Source organism: Sarcophilus harrisii, chromosome 3, assembly GCF_902635505.1.
Source record: "Sarcophilus harrisii chromosome 3, mSarHar1.11, whole genome shotgun sequence".
NCBI lineage: Eukaryota > Metazoa > Chordata > Mammalia > Dasyuromorphia > Dasyuridae > Sarcophilus > Sarcophilus harrisii.
In genome coordinates, this window is record NC_045428.1 from 415275847 (window position 1) to 415292764 (window position 16918).

General features: G+C 32.7%; 1 protein-coding gene across 4 annotated transcripts in view; it reads left to right on the forward strand.

The window, feature by feature from the left end:
• RBMS1 (RNA binding motif single stranded interacting protein 1) overlaps positions 1 to 16918 on the forward strand; it is a 240379-nt gene that overhangs the window by 187206 nt on the left and 36255 nt on the right. For all 4 annotated transcript variants that reach the window (XM_023499239.2, XM_031960588.1, XM_031960587.1 and 1 more), the window contains exons 5-6: positions 8789 to 8946; positions 11281 to 11360. In XM_023499239.2, coding sequence (XP_023355007.1) covers positions 8789 to 8946; positions 11281 to 11360 — 238 coding nt within the window. The remainder of the gene's footprint in view (positions 1 to 8788; positions 8947 to 11280; positions 11361 to 16918) is intronic.

Genomic DNA, 16918 nt, shown 5'->3' on the forward strand with positions numbered 1-16918 from the left:
TTTTTTTGTAACACTTGTTTCCTGATTCTCCTGTCTCCCTCCTTCTCAGTCACCTTTGCTGGATTTTCAGCTTCTTTTCTATTTCCTTTGCTGAATCTTCATTCAAGTCACACTCACAAACTATAGGTGTTTTTCTAAGGCTCTTTCCTGAACTCCTCTCCCTCTATATTGTGCCACTTGGTGATCTCATCAGCTCTCAATTATTATCTCTATGCATGTTTCTCAAATCTATTAATCCAGCCTTAACCTTTCTCTTGAGCTAATCTTACATATCTATATGCTTATTAGACATCTCAAACTGGATGTCCTATTATTGTCTAGTTGTGTCTGACTGTTTGTGACCCTGAGGATTATATACCAGTATTGCCCATAGAGTTTCCTTGGCAAAGATAACGGAATGGTTTACCACTTCCTTCTCCATTGGATTAATGCAAACAGAGATTGTGACTTTCCCAGGTTCATGCAGCTAATAAATACATCATGTCAAATTTGAATTCAGTCTTCCTGCCTCCAGGCTCAGAGGTTTATTCTCTGAGTCTCCTAGCTGCCTCCTTCACACATCTTAAAGTCAACATGTCTGAACTCGTATAATTTCTCCCCCAAATCCTCTCTTCTTCCAAACTTCTCTATGACTGTTGAAGATACCCCCTTTTTGCCTAATTCTTGTGAAGTTCAAATTGAGATTATAAAATCTACCTAAGTTTATAGATAGTATTCTTTTTTTAAGAATAGCTTTTTTATTTTTCAAAATACAAGCAAAGATAGTTTTCATCATTCACCCTTGCAAAACCTTGTGTTACATATTTTTTCCCTCCCCCTCTCCCTTAGCAAGCAATCCAGTATAAATTAAACACGTACAATTCTTCTAAACATATTTCCATATTTATCATGCTGCACAAGAAAAATCGGATCAGAAAGGGAAAAAAAATGAGAGAAAAAAGTAACAACAAAAAAGATGATAATACTATGTTGTGATCCATATTCAGTCCCCATAGACCTCTCTCTGAGTACAGATAGCGTTCTCCATTACGAGTGATTTTAATCACTGTAGGTGTCGTTCTTTACTCCTTATTCTCTCCTTGTCTCAACCTTCAAGGTGCCCTGAGTTCTTTCAGCACCAGTTAAAATCCCACTTTCTCCTAGAAGCCTTTTTGTCTTGATGCCAATACTTTCCCTCTTAGTTATCACCAGTTTGTCCTATAGAGATTTTGTTTGTACATAGATAATTTTTTTTTCTCATTTCTCTCATTAAATTGTGAACTACTTAAATAAGAGAGGAATGTTTGTTTCCAGCACTGGGGGAAAAAAAAAAGATAGTTGTGGAGAGAATTATGACACTAGTCACAGCATTGTACATGTAATTAGTATAATGCCCTATAGATAGTAAAAACTGAATAAAAAAGTTAGTCTTTAGAAAAATAAATCATCTTTATCTTGTCGAAGGAGTATTACATTAATTACAGTCTACTCTCATGTTCAGAGAAAAGCAGATTAAAGGAAAGCATTTTCTCTAATGGTTGTGAAAATTTCCATCAGCTGGAACCATTCCCCTCCCTCTCTTTACAGAAGTGAGAGAATAGGTGTATGGAATAATACAAAACTTTTTTGTGTTAACATTTTTTTCTCTTTTAATATCTTTTTTATATAGGATGGCTTTCTGGGAAGGGGATAGATTGAAAAATATTGATGGAAAAGCAAAAGATATCAATGAAATGTATTTTTTAATTTCTTAATAGTATTTTTTATTTTTTCCAATTACAAGTAAAGACAGTTTTCAACATTCACTTTTGTAAGATATTGAATTTTGAATTTTTCTCTCTCCTTCCCTTCTCTCCTCTTCTCAAGACAAGCAATCCAATATAAGTTATACATGTACCATAATTTTAAATATATTAGTCTTGTTGTAGAAAAATCAGAACAAAAGGAAAAAACCAGGAGAAAGAAAAAGAAAAAAAAATGAAAATAGTATAATTCAGTCTTTATTCAGTCTTCATAGTTCTTTCTCAGGATATGGATGGCATAAAATGTACTTTGTTCAAAAAAAAAAAGTTCATATTTCAGTAGAAAGGTACTTTGATAAAACTTGCCAAATAAATTTTGCAGAATTTAATTTGTTGAATTTAGCAGTTAATTAGTAACTAATACAGATTTGTACTTTTTTAAAAACAAGGAGGGAAAAGGACTACCTATAACCTCTAATAGCCCATCTTAATCCAAGAAGCTTAGCCAGTGATGGAAGGTGGCCAAAAGGTCATATTCTAGAATTCCCAGAGCTACATGTTTCTCCCTCCAACACAACCCTCACCTCCACTCCCATACCTACCCCCACACATAGCTGTCTATCAAAATTTGACTGCAGGAAATCAAGAGGGAACAATACTGGGAAGGCAAACATGACACAGATTGTTATTGCAACCCTTCTCTCTTAGAAGTTCTTAACCTTTTTTTATTTTTCTTACTAATATTTAAACTATGTTATATATAAAAACTGAAGTGAGATAAACAAAAAAAAGGGGGCTTCATCTTTGATAGCCATGTAAGTGAAAATGACATTGATGCTATCTGTTAACAGAGAAGCTCATATGGGTAGAGATTACCTCGTAAGGATTTTTTAATCTACTCAGATTATCACAAGTTAAAGGTACATTTGATATTTGTCTAGTTGACAGTCTTATAGTAAACTTGAAAATGATTTCTCTATGGACATGGAAACAGGAAAGCAAGCAGGGATTTTAATTCCCTCTTTGAAGAGAAGATTCACAGTGTTTGTGAGCAGCATGTAGTCACATGGTCCTAAATGGCTATCTGTTGGTTGGTGACCCTATTCAGTACAAGAGTAAACAGATGTCTGCTCATCCTGCCAAGACCCTTTCTTGCATTTTAGGAACTGTTCTACACACACAGGGAAGTTATTGTTAATTTCTTTCATATGATGGCTGAGAGCTTTACACCTCTGAGCACCACTTTTCAACTTTAGCGAACATTAGTTTTTGTTGTTGTAGTTCTTATAGCCAATGTGGAATCTAGTTCTTTACTTATTAGAGGAACTGCTGAACTTTTCTCATGTTTAGGGACACAAAGAGACCCTTTGCCCCCCACATCCCTTTTATTTTTGCCCACCAACTAGATGATACCATTATGGTTTTAAAACATTCCCTATGTAATAAAAAACAGAGTAGTGGTTCTAATTGTTTTTTTCTTTTTAAAATTATTTTGTTATTAATTTATGGAATAAATGAGCATTTTCATAGCATAGTAAATTTAAAAAGATAATTGCACATGAAACTAAATCTATAATATCATTTGCTGTTCTTTTAAAATATGTATTATTTTAAGTTATGTGAATTTCTTTTTTTTTTTTTTTTTCTTTTTTCCCCCTTCTTCCCTATATTCTAGAGATGGCTATCATTAGGGGGATGTGTGTGTGTGTGTGTGTGTGTGTGTGTGTGTGTGTGTGTGTGTGTGTGTATAAAATCATTCATACATACTTCTATTAGTTCTTTTTCTGGATGCAGATAGCATCTTCCTTCATATGTTCTTTGTACTTAATTTCACTATTTATAGTAGTCAGAATGATTTATTCATTCAAAGTTCTTTAAAAATATTGCTGGTAATAGATTTTTTTTAACTGCTTAGTACAGTTTGGTAAATTAGATGTTAAAATTACTGGTAGTATTAGATGATTCACCTTTATTAGATTTTTTTTTTTTTGTGGGGAATGCTGAAGGTGATTATTTGAGATAAAAGAGTAACTACACTTAAAATAACTGTAAATGTGTTTTTCTAATTGAAAAGGATTGTTACTGTACACCATAAATAGATTGAGGACTTAGCAAAGAGTTTGCCTTTTTTTCTTCATTTAATGGACCTCAATGCTTGAAGAGGTGCTTCAGACTACATGAAGTAAACAATTTAGAAGTCTGAAAAATTCTTAGTATTTTTTCCCTAATGATTTTAAATTTTTGACTTATAAGGTCTCTAAAACTCTGAATTCTTTTATAAGACACATCAGGATATTTGACATCCCCTGAAAAACATTGGATGATTGGATCTATAAATGTGAGGCTTTCTTAAGAGGGATAAGGGACCTTGCATCAAATAGAACTCAAATCTTAAAAGTCAGGGATTCTACAGTGCAGAGATGAGTAGAATACCTTCTAGCAGTAGAAGTAGCTTATACTACTATAATCATATAGGATTCTAACAAGTATTTTAATATCTCTTGGATAGGAAGAGGATTGCTATATGCCATCCTTTTCTAACTGCAACCAAATACTGGATACTTTTAAGTGTAAATGTCAATTGACTGAGCAAAGTCATAAGGTCCACCATGAGCTAGTCCTTTAGGGAGAACCCTATAATTAGTTGGTTGGCTGATTAGTTAGTTCATTGGAAATCATAAAATCCTATTTAGAAGTCAAAGAATTTTAGGTTTCATAAACACAAATTTTCAAAAAAAATGCAAAAGTTCTTAAATATAATATATCACTTTCATTTTTTAGAAGAAAAATCTGAGTAACAATGACTTTTCCATGGTCATATGGCTAGTACAAGGAAACAACAAGATGCAGACCCAGGTCTTTAGGCTCCATGTTTAGGCTTCATGCTCACTATACAATTATACATCGACATTTCCTTTCATTCCCCCAATATTTCCAGTGTTTCAGGTAAAACTCTTGAAGATGTTAGCAGGAAAGTTGGGAGGAATATGAGAGAAATAAAACCATTTGCTTGAAAGGTGATCTGTCTGTCATAGATACTATGCTAGATCCTGTAATAGTATAGAATTAGTTATGGATTTTCTTGTTGTTCAATCATATCTAACTCTTTATGGCCATAGCACATCATGGTTTTCTGTCTTTCACTATCTCCAAAAGTCTGTCTAAACTCATGTTTGTTACTTCAGTGATACTACATATTCATCTCATCCTTTGCCATCTCCTTTTCCTTTTGTCTTGAAATATTTCCCAATGTCAGGATCTTTTCTAATGAGTCCTGTCTTATTATTATGTGGCCAAAGTATTTAAGCTTCAGCTTCAGTATTTTACCTTCCAGTGAATAGTCTGAACTAATTTCTTTAAGTATTTACTTATTCAATCTCCTCATTATCCAAGACATTGTCAAGTCTTTTTCTAGCACCATAATTTGAAAGTATTAATTCTGTATTATTCAGTTTGCCTTATAGTCCAACTCTTACAGCCTTACATTGTTATTAGAAAAAACATGTCTTTTATAAAAAAGATGATGTTATTATATTTTAGAAAAAAGATGGACATCAAAGAGAAACCTCGATCTGGTATGCTCATCTCTTTGAGGTCTGCCTTTTTCTAAAATTTCTGCCTCAGATATCTCCACCTACTGTCTTATGCTAGAGGGGAGATTGACAGTCGTTTCCAGTAGCTTTACTGGTTTACATACTCTTTTATGTGACATATCAGGCTTTTTGATGTCTTCTGAGGAACATTAAATGATTACATTTATATATATGCACATATACACATTTATATACATATACACATACACACATCTATATATGTATATATATATAATATATATGTGTGAGTGTGTGTGTGTGTATATACACACACACACACACACAACTATATAGGTGACAGTGAATTTTATTAGGCTTGAAATCAGGAAGACTTAGATCCATGAGTTCAAATCCTGCCCTCAGGTATTTACTAGCTGTGTCATCCTGGGAAGTCCCTTAAGTCTGCTTGTTTAAATTTCCTCATCTATAAAGTGAGCTGGAGAAGGAAGTGGCAAACTATTCCAACATCTTTGTCAAAAAAACCAAATAGGGTCACAGAGAGTTGGACATGACTGAAATAATTCAGCAATAGAATTTCATATATTTTGTTTGATTTTATATTGAATGAATAGATCCCCTTAAATCAGTCAGGTAATAAACAATTATTAAGTACCTTCTATGTGCCAAGAACTGAGAATACAAAATGAGATAAAAAGACAGTCTCAAAGAACTCACAATTTCATGAGGATAATAACATTCAAACAAATAATGTACCCCCAAAAAACTGTATACAGCCTAAGTAGGAAATAATTGACAGAGGAAAGGCACCAGAATTAAGAGGTATTAGGAAAGTCTTCCTATAAAAGGAGAATTCTTAAGCTAGGACCTGGAGAGACCAAGAAAATCCAAGAGGAAGATATGGGAAGACAGAGCATACCAGGAATGGGGAACAGTCAATGAAAATGCCTAGAGTTGAGAGGTAGAGTTTCCTTTTCATGAAACAGCAGGGAGTCTAATGTCTCTGAATTGAAAACTATATGATAGGGGAGTAAAGTGTAAGAAGACTGGAAGGGGATTGAGGTTCAGGCTTAGTTTATGAGTGGAAAGCAGAGCATTTTTGTATTTGATGTTGGAGGTGTAAGGGAGTGACTAGAGTTTATTGAACAGGGAAAATGACATGATCAGATTCTGTACCTTAGGAAAATCACTTTAGCAGCTGAATGGATTGGAGTGGAGGGAAACTTGGAACACCAGATCCACTAGATAGTTATTGCAGTAGTTCAAGCATGAGGTGTTAGGGGCCTTAAAGCATGGAATGATGGTATCAAGAGCATGATATATTAGAGTATAAAGAGTATAATATATTAGAGACATGTTACAAAGATGAAACCCACATACCTTTACAACAGATTTAATTTGGAGAAGGTGAGAGATGACAGCTAGTCTGTGAGCCTGGGGTGCTTGGGGTGGAGGGAGGGGGGAGGGTGCCTTTGACAGTAAAAGGCTGAATTCAGATTAGCATAAAGATAAAACTAGTAATTTTTTGTAAAGCCAAACATAAAAAAAATACCAAATACGTTTTCACTGTATTTTCCTAAGCATTCTACATTTAGAATTGTAGACTGTTATAATGAGTATGAAATTATTGCCCTTGGCTAAAAACATCAATTAAAGGTTTTACTAACCATGCTTATTAAAGGGGATGCCATAAGCCTGCATTCTTCAATATATAAAAATATAATAGTCTAATAGGATGTAAGACAAGTTAATTCTAGAATCATTAAGACCCATCCTATTCTCGAAGTTTTAGTGAAGTGTGAATTTCTTAAGAAATATTGATGATCTAATGAAAGTTTTTCCTTGATAATTTTTAACAATGCCATAATGAATATTCATAGAAATTTCAGTCTCGTAAAAGATTCATTTTTATGTCTTTGGCTTTTGCTGATTTTTCCATTACAAAGGGAAAAAAAAAGATCATGTAATAATTTGTTTAAGCTTTCATTTTATTATTTGGAATCACTGTTATTTCATAGTATTTTTAGCCAAATATTTTCATTTTATTCAGTTAGCTGAAATTTTTAGACATTTGTGATGGATCTGTTTCAAACACCTTATTTCCCATTTATCTCCAATTAATCAGAATCCAGAAGGTTTGAAAATGACAAAAATTCCAAATGGTCAGATCAAAGAAGTGTAGCCTTAGAGGCTCCAAGTGACCTGATTCAGAACCAATCTGTGACTCTCAAAATTAAACAATTATCCACAATTGCTTGTTAGGTACAAGCAAAGCTCTCATAACTGTGTATTGGAATTGTGCACCTAAATATAGTAGAATGGAGCTTGGCTATTTTTAGGTAACCAGCACCAGCAAAACAGGGAAGAATTGTCATTTTGCAAAGGTGTCCTCTCCAAATTAGCAGTGATTTCCAGACCTTTACCTTTCATTGTTGCCAGGACAGTAATGTGGAATCTGACGCATCTAAGAGAATTACGCATGTTTTAAACCCATGATTGGCCTATAATATGTCACTGCATTACAAAATAGGGAAAGATCAATCAACAAGCATTTATTCAGCACTCTGTGTCAGGCATTGTAGACATAAATACAAAGAAGAAAACAATCCCTGCTCATAGGGACCTCACATTCTAATGGTGAATACCACAGGCACATATATGAAAGTTAAATACTTTTAGAAGAGATGGAATTAGGGACTACTGTACTCGCATTTAAATAACTCCTAAGTAGGGAATTATCCTCAAAGGAAATCTGTACTTTATGAAATTTATAGTCACATAAGTCTTTCTTTATATGTGTGTGTGTGTACTTGTGTGTGATTGTGTGTGTGAGTAACATGTACATGACTACATATATGACTTACAGTCTTAGTTGCCTGGATTACTGAGAAGTTAAATGATTTGCCCAATAATCATAATTTTAGTAAAACTCTAAGATGGGTTTGTTGGGCTGTGGGCAACTCTCTATCCACTGTATCACACTGCCTCTTGCTAAATATTCATAAAGTAAATAAATACAAAGTTTGAAATGATGAAAACAACCTCTTGGAGGGGAGCGAAAAGAAAGGGGAGATTAGGAAAGACTTTAAGGTAGCATATGAATTCTTTTTGAAAGGAAAAAAAAGATTGTATGGGAGCGTTTCAAGAGCAGTATATTTTAGGCATGGCAATAGCAAGTACAAAGGCATGGGGTGGGAGATAGAGTAGCTTATATGAGAAATAGCCAATGTAATTGGATAACAAATTGGAAACTTAATATCTAGTGAACATGAAAAGGGAGCAGGTTGAGAAGGACTACCAAAAAAAAATTATATTTTGCCTTAAAGGTAATAGGGAGCCATTGGAATTGATTAAAAGAATAACTTGGGCAGATCTACATTTAAGAAAGATTACATTGGCTCTAGTGTGGAGGATAGAGTAGAGAGGAGATAAATATAGTAATGTCAAATTAATTGTGCCACAGATTTCACATTTACTTTTCTTGAGAAATTAATAAGCAGCTCTATTTTGTTTTAGCAACAGGAACAAGACCCTACAAACCTGTATATTTCTAATTTGCCACTGTCCATGGATGAGCAAGAACTTGAAAACATGCTTAAACCATTTGGACAAGTAATTTCTACAAGGATACTGCGTGATTCCAGTGGTACAAGTCGTGGTGTTGGCTTTGCTAGGTAAGTTTGTTTGTTTGTTTGTTTTTCCCTCCGGGATGTTTCATTGCTACATCTGCTATTTTATGTATCTAATGGAAATAAAATATTATCTTGTTAGATGTTTCAAGGAAATAATTTAATAAGTACTAGAAAAAAAAGTAGGAAAGGCATAATTAAATGCATCAATTTTGATTTTAAAATGTTTTTGTATGTTCTCAGAATTTTAAATTTCCAACTTTTAAATCTGAGAAGGCTAAATGTTTTAGAGATCACACTGAGGAAAAGTTTCTTAAAATTAATTGTTGTATTAATTACAGAGTTGGTTATCATGAATATAAACACACACACTTATTTCAGATAATTTTTTTCTTAGTAGGTAGAAATTTATTAACAGTAATAATAGTTGACATTTATGTAGAATTTTAAAATTACTAAAGTAGTTTACATGTATTCTTAAATTTTCCTTTTAAGCCTCATAGCAATCTTTTAAGTACTATAAGTATGAATAAACCTATTCTAAAGAGGTAAAAATAGATGCTCAGAGTAGTTAAGTGACTTGATCATGTTCACATAGTTATGAAGTGTCAAAGGTAGGTTTTGAACCCAGATCTACAAATCCAGCACTCCATCCAACTATGCCTTGTGGCCTTTCAGTTAAGTTTTTATAAAACATTTGATACTTGCCTCTTGTGCTGCCACAAACATATAATCCCTGCTCTTACAGAAAGTAAGGTTATTATATGTAGTGGCTGTAATGGGCTAAAGTCAATTAGATGCCTCTCCTAAGTTTGTTACCAATATAGCAAGCCACTGGGAAGGGTGAGGGACACCATTTTACTGAGGAGAGATGAACCAGCCCAGTTTGGAAAGGAGGTGGTCAAAGTTTCCATATTGATTACTAATGGGCTGAAACTTGTGAGTGTTCATTGCATTTCCAATCTAGGGAAAATAAGGAAACCTAGTCTCAATAAAATAAAGTAAAATGAAATAAGTAAAAAATGATTTCCTTTTTGATGAAAATAAATATTATTCTCAAGAAAAATTATTAAGATGAGAAACAAGATGTTTTACATAGCTAACACAAATATAACTTTTTATGATGTAATAAGGAAATATTGAAGCCACTTATTAATGCTGTCAAATAGTGAATCATTCATTTTCTGTTTGGGGAGAAGGCTAGTACTTAAAACCATTGGTAATTCAGTTGGAATTAGTGTTAATTTGTTAGATCACTTTGTTAATGCACTTTGTTCAAGCATTGTGGGTTTGGTTCATAGTTTGGAAAAGTTATTGCAGTATTATCAAAGGAATCTGAGAAAAAAAAATATTGCATGTGCCCCACCAATTCACTGACACTTGAGAAACAATGGATACTGATGAGTCTAACAGAGCCTATGTTAAAGGATCCTTCAGGATTTAGTAGAGCTTTAATTTTGGTCAATGTACTTAATCTCTATTGATGCAGATGGTCCTCCAGATATAACTTAATAGATAACAACCTTCCAGAATCGCTATGGCTGCTCAATTTATCATGTTGTGACCAAACTGGTAATAAGTCTGTCTGAACTTAGCTTCTCTAAAGGTTGTAATAGAGACTAGAAGTTCTTCAGGTGTGGTCTGTGGACTACTAGGAGTTCCCAAGACCCTTTGGGGAGTCTGTGAGATCAAAACCATTTCTGTAATTATAATACAATATTATTTGCTTATTAAAATAATCCTCCCTTTTTTAACTACATATCTATAAGGTTGGATTTCCTTCATATATTTAAAGCAAAACAACACTGTGCAACAGATTAAATACAAAAACAATATGAGAATCTATCTATTCTCTATTAATCCAGACATTTAAAGAGATTTGCAAAAATAATGCCATTTTCTCACAAATTTTTAATTTAAAAAGTTATGTTGTAATAGATTTGTTACTGTTATTTTAATTAATAATTTTTTAAAAATTTCTTATGTGGTAAATATTGATAGATAAAATCTAAACAATAAATAAAATCTGTTTTGGGTCCTGAGAGCAAAAAGTCTGGAAATAACTTGTACTAATTTTCAAGACAGATACCAATTTTCAAAGAATTCAAATAAAATGAATATAGTTACTACTAAAAGTACAATGGATATAAATTAATATTTATTATTTTGGAAACAGCAATTATTTTTATGTAGGACTGCATGAGCATTAATTTAATAGGCTTTAATATTATAAACTATCAAATTAACCAGCTTTCATTGTATTAGAATTATATTTTACCAGGATGTGCCTAATATGGTATTCACATATGCACAAAACAAAATTAAAAAATAAAAATATTTCTAAATATTTATAAGTATTTTGCATTTATATATCACTAGGATGGAATCGACAGAAAAATGTGAAGCTGTTATTGGTCATTTTAATGGAAAATTCATTAAGACACCCCCAGGAGTTTCTGGTATGTTATCTAAAATTTTATCAGCAACATCTTTTATAGTTCCATATATTTCTTTGATATAGGTTTTTCTGCCTGAAATACATTTAGTAAATTTAGGTATATATTTTTTAAGTTGCTTGTTTTAAACTATCAGTTAGATTTTTTAAAAATCTAGTTATTTGATCTGTTTTATTAGTGAAAGTATTCCATAATATTATCATATTTCTATTTATTTTTATTCTATGTTATTGCCAACACTAAGTAACATATAATACATGGAACCTCTTAGTGGCACAGTGGATAGAGCAAAGGACTGAAGTTAGGAATTTAACCTTGAGTTAAAATCCTACAGCAGACACTAGCTGTTACTCTGGGGAAATCAATTTACCTTTATATCCCTCAGTTTCTTCATCTGTAAAATGAAAATAATAGCATCTGCCTCACAGTGTTGTTGTAAAAAGATCAAATAAATGGATGTATGTGAAGTACCTTACAAACCTTTAAAACTGATAAAAGTGCCAACTGTTATAATTCCACTTTAAAGTTTTTGTTTCTAATTAATGGGAAAAAAAGTTCACAGGTCATCTGCATTTTTTGATGGCATTTGTCATTCTAATTTGTTATTAGAGAGTCCTGAAATGGCTAAAGTAGAAAAAGAAGGAAAAGCAATACAAAATGTTTTCTCTTTTCCCAAATTTCATTCTTCTTATTGTTCAGTGTGAGATACTGATTCTCAGAATTTGCTATAACTTTCTTCATACAGCTAACTGGGTATCAATTGTCATATCATTGTTAAATGGTAACAGTTAGTATATTTGACAGATTCCCTTTCCCCTTACCCAGGTATCTTCAATAAGAATGGAGTATCTTTATGTGCAGCTGCTAGTTATGACCAAGCCTGAGGTAGTCATTTAATAAATATTTGTTGAGCTATGGTGTTTATTGATAACACCTGCTTGAGTCTGCTTTTTGATGACACAATTTCTTTGTGTCTTACTCTTAATGTTCATGGAGCTAGAAGAGTTTCGGAGAAGATGACTTGAATCATGTTTTGTATTACAGCAAGAAGATATTGAGTTGGCTACTTCCTGAGTAAAATGGGCAGCAGCTAATTGGCTCCAGGGTTAGGGTGAAGAAACTGGATAATTTTCCATTCTTTCCTAAATCATGTTTTCATGGCATCATTTCATTTTTAGAGATTAACTTCTCTAACATCAGACAAAAGCATATTAAACCATAAAACATAAAAACATATTATTTGTAAAACCTGATGTAAATTACTTCTGGATTATTTATACCAATGTATATAATAAAGTTGATATTCTGAGTTTCCCAAGAAGCAAATTAATAGCAAGTACACCAAATACATTTCAATAGTAGTGACTATGTTTTGTAAATAGTCAAGCCATTCTCTCACCTCTGAACTCTTACAGACTGTTAGGGTCTGTAAGAACAATTTGGTACTTAATTGCATACTGCTTTGCAGTACATACAATCTGTTTATATATTTTAGTTTGGCTCCTCAATGTAAGTATGTTTAAGTAAGAAGCCTGCTTTTAACTTCTTTCCTATCCCTAGAGGGCTTTGCCCATTAGTAAACACATTCAGTTCCTGGATTAATTTGAAATCTTCCATATACTTTTATTAGTTAAAACTGCAAAATTGTCTTCAAAGATCCTGCAGAACATAGTATAATAATTTAACCTAGAGGTCACAAAACCGTACATAATTATAGAAGGTCCTTTTAGTAATTTTCATTTTCCTCCAGCTGAAGCAAGCATGTTTTGTCCCAATGGATTCCTTATGGTCCAAAAAATGCAAAAAAGATTTGGATCACATGCCTTTCATTTCAGTATTATTTCTTCTTAACTGCTGAATTCTGAAATTTAATTTTACAAGTCTGTTGCCCCTTATGGTACCTCTTGTTACATGAATAGTTAGTGTTCACACTATTCGACTACAATTTGGGGAGATTAAAGGATTTTAAGAGAAGATGATGGTTATTCCCCCTTATAATTCAGGTTTTTTTAGACACATGGTATTGTTCAGTAAATTAACATTTTAAAATAAAATTAATATTTATTTATGGTATTAAGTATACCATATTTCAGAATATCAAAATATCTATGATTTCATCTATTTAGGGTCTCAATTTATCTCTACTAGATAAACAAAATTAGACAATAGACCTCTACTAGAAGTCTGTACAGCTTGGTGAGACGTGGAGATTTTGCTCTGCTGTTTTTTGTATCACTATAAGGCATGGTTTTAAGCCTTTAGAAGAAAAAAGAAAATGAGCATTTGTTAAGTGCTTACTATATGCTAGGATCACTTGACAAAAATCTCATTTGATCTTCACAGCCACCTAGGAAATAGGTGCAACATTAGACCTTTTTTACAGCTGGACAAACAAAGGGGAGAAGGTTAAGTGACTTACTTGCGATCACATAGATAATGAGAATCTAAAGGTAGATTTGAACTTAGGCCTTCCTAACTCCAAACCCCGAGCTGTCTATTAACTTTGCCACCTAGCTGTCAAGAGAGGAATATCCTATTTCCACAAACAATACTTTTGTAGAGCTCACTGATGTCATATTTTTTCCACTGGTATATACTTGAAAACCGTCAACACTTTCTTGTGTGTCTTTTTCTTTTTCTTTCACTAAGTCTTCCATTGTTAATTTTCCTGTTGAATGGGAAGCTTTCTTGTAAGCCTCTTAAAATTCACTGGACAGCAATACAATATCCAGTGTATCTACTTGTTGTCTCTCACTGACTAAGACATGACTACTCCACTTCTTTGCCAATCCTTAATTTTCTGAACATAATTTTTATGCCAAATTTGCATGTAAATCAACACTGGTTATTCCTCAGCTATCTTATACTCAATATTTGTCTCTTCCATTGCCTTCCTATTCACTCACAATTTTGATTCTTCTGAGGTTGTAGTGTTCCATAACATTGCATGAGATGGAAAAATTTAGAACTGTGATGAAAAATTTTCTACAATTTCCCAAATGCAATCCAACTTTTATCTTTAGCTCCATCAGATCTGTAAAATTGACCTTCTGTACTACTTACTTGTCCAAGATAGAAGATTTAGAACTAGAAAATTTAATAGGTCAACCTTCTCCTTTTACAGATGAGAAAACTGGGGTCTAAGAGATTAAGTGATTTCCCTAAGGTCTCCTGGTTAATAAATGACCCTCCAATATCAGATGCATTTTGTCATTGAACCTACCCAAAAAGCCTTCTGAACTTAATAGAATCCTTTAGAGAATATGTTCTACTTAACCCCAAAACCTAGGGTTACCTTCATCCCATGGTTAAATAGCAGGAAAGGGATTTTATGAAAATCTTCCCCAAAAAATGTGAAAATAAAAATTAGGTGGTTTATTTAATATTGTGAGTTTGTATTATTGCATAAAAGCAAATACTGTTTGTGTACATTTTTATAGAATCTGCATTGTTGGTAATCTACCAGGGATATAATTAAATGAAAGGAAGAAAAATACTTGAATTTAGCTGTATCAACAGTCCCCAAAAGACTACTGTAAATTAACAAGTTTAAAACTAAATTTATCTTTAATCTCATATTCTTAAACTATATTGTAAATGTCTGAGATTAATGTGAGCCCAGTTGCTTAGGTCCATGAATTTTCTATTTTTCTTCATAGGCCATGCCCTCTTCAGACAAGCTATCAATCAACAAACATTTGTTAAAGTGCTTAATTTAATAAATATCCTAAGTGCTAGAAACAGAAAAACGAGAGGGAAACATAATGAATATCAAGGTCTCTGGGGGGAGAAGTGTACATATATAATTATATATGTGTAGAATGAGAACCATGAATGAGAGCTGCACCAGGAGCTGGAGGGTTGGATGTGAGAGTGAAATAAGGTAGGAATAACTGCACTGCTGGAGGTTGGTGCTTAAGCTGAGTCTTGAAGGAAACCAGATATTCCAAAAGCTGGGAGTTGAGGAGGGAGAATATTCTAATCATGGGAGCCAGGTAGGTTGCAAGGATACATAGATGGGCAATGAAGATTATTATATGGCTAGACCACATAAAATATATGAAAGAAAGTAGGATGTGAGCAGTCTGAAAAGAGTCAGATAGTAAAGAGTTTTAAATGGCAAATAGAGGAATTTATATTTCATCCCAGAAATATTCAGAGCTATTGGCATTCTTGAATGGTATGGTGACAAGGTCAAATCTGCTCTTTAGAGAAACCTCTCAACTCTTTTCCAACTTTTTTGTCATACAAGAGCAGGAAGCTGCAAGTGAAAGTATACTGCTCACAAATCTTTCTTGACCTAAAATTGAATAGATCCTATTAGTATACTGTTTTCTGATATAAACTTAATGTTCTATATGTATATAAACATGGGTATGTATGTATGTATGTGTGCATACATATATATGTAAGTAACGTGACCAAAGAAAAACTTGGTATAAGCTATAATTAAATATACTTTAGAAAAAGCTTGGACTATGTCACTCAATGAAGTTTGCATTGAGATTTTTTAACATTGAAAAAATATATATTGCATGCACACACACATTTTTTATTTTTTTATAATTGAAAAAACATCTATATGTATGCATGCACACAAACACACACATGTGCATATGTATATTTTCTTGATTGTAAAAAATCTTAAAGCAGTTTAAGTGACTTAGAAATGTGTGCTTTTTCTAAAGGAGATTTAACCTATAGTCGGTAGCAAGTTTTTCTTCAGTCACATTCATGTTGCTTGTTGACAAAGTAGATCATATAGCAGAAGCCTTATCCTTTCTACCCTCTACTCCTCCAAAATAAAGTTCACATACTTTTAAACATGTTGAAACAGTTTTCTATACCAAGGATTTACTACAATTTAACTACTGGTTAGCTTGCAGTAAAAGTCAGACTCACTTTGAAATCCTTAAAGAGAACCAAAAAAACTAAAAACTTTAAACAAGTTGACAATTTGTGTTATGCATTTTAAGACAGTCCAGATGAAATCTACAGAGAAATTTTCATTGTCAACTTAATCACTTGAAGATTAAAAATATTGATAGAAGGAAACATAATAGTGATGATTTCTTTATACAAAATTAAAAGCTAGGGCTGGATAGTTATATAGAACAGTAATTCACATTAGGAGTCCCATAGAAGGCCAAAATAAGCCAACACATGACTGAAATTCAGGAATTTGTCTAAAAATGATCTTATAGTGCCTCTCTAGAGGAGAATGTAGTCTGAAAAGTATAGCAGAAGTAAAATATGCTTTCTGGTGCCTCACTACTGCATAAAACAGCGCTATTCTAGCATTTCCTTTATACCCATCTGTATATGACTCTAATAATAATTTTTTTAAAGTTTACATTTAAATAGTGCTATATAGTTTACCAAGCACTTTCCCATACATTTTTGTATTTGAGACAGTTTATCATAACTTTTTTTCAAGTCCATCTAGAGTTATCCCTGTAATTCTAGTGAAGTCTAGATAACCATGAAAAGAAAATAGAAAAATAAGTGTTTGGAGAAAAAAGGAGACTTTTCATGGGATGACGGGATATAACATAAGGAAA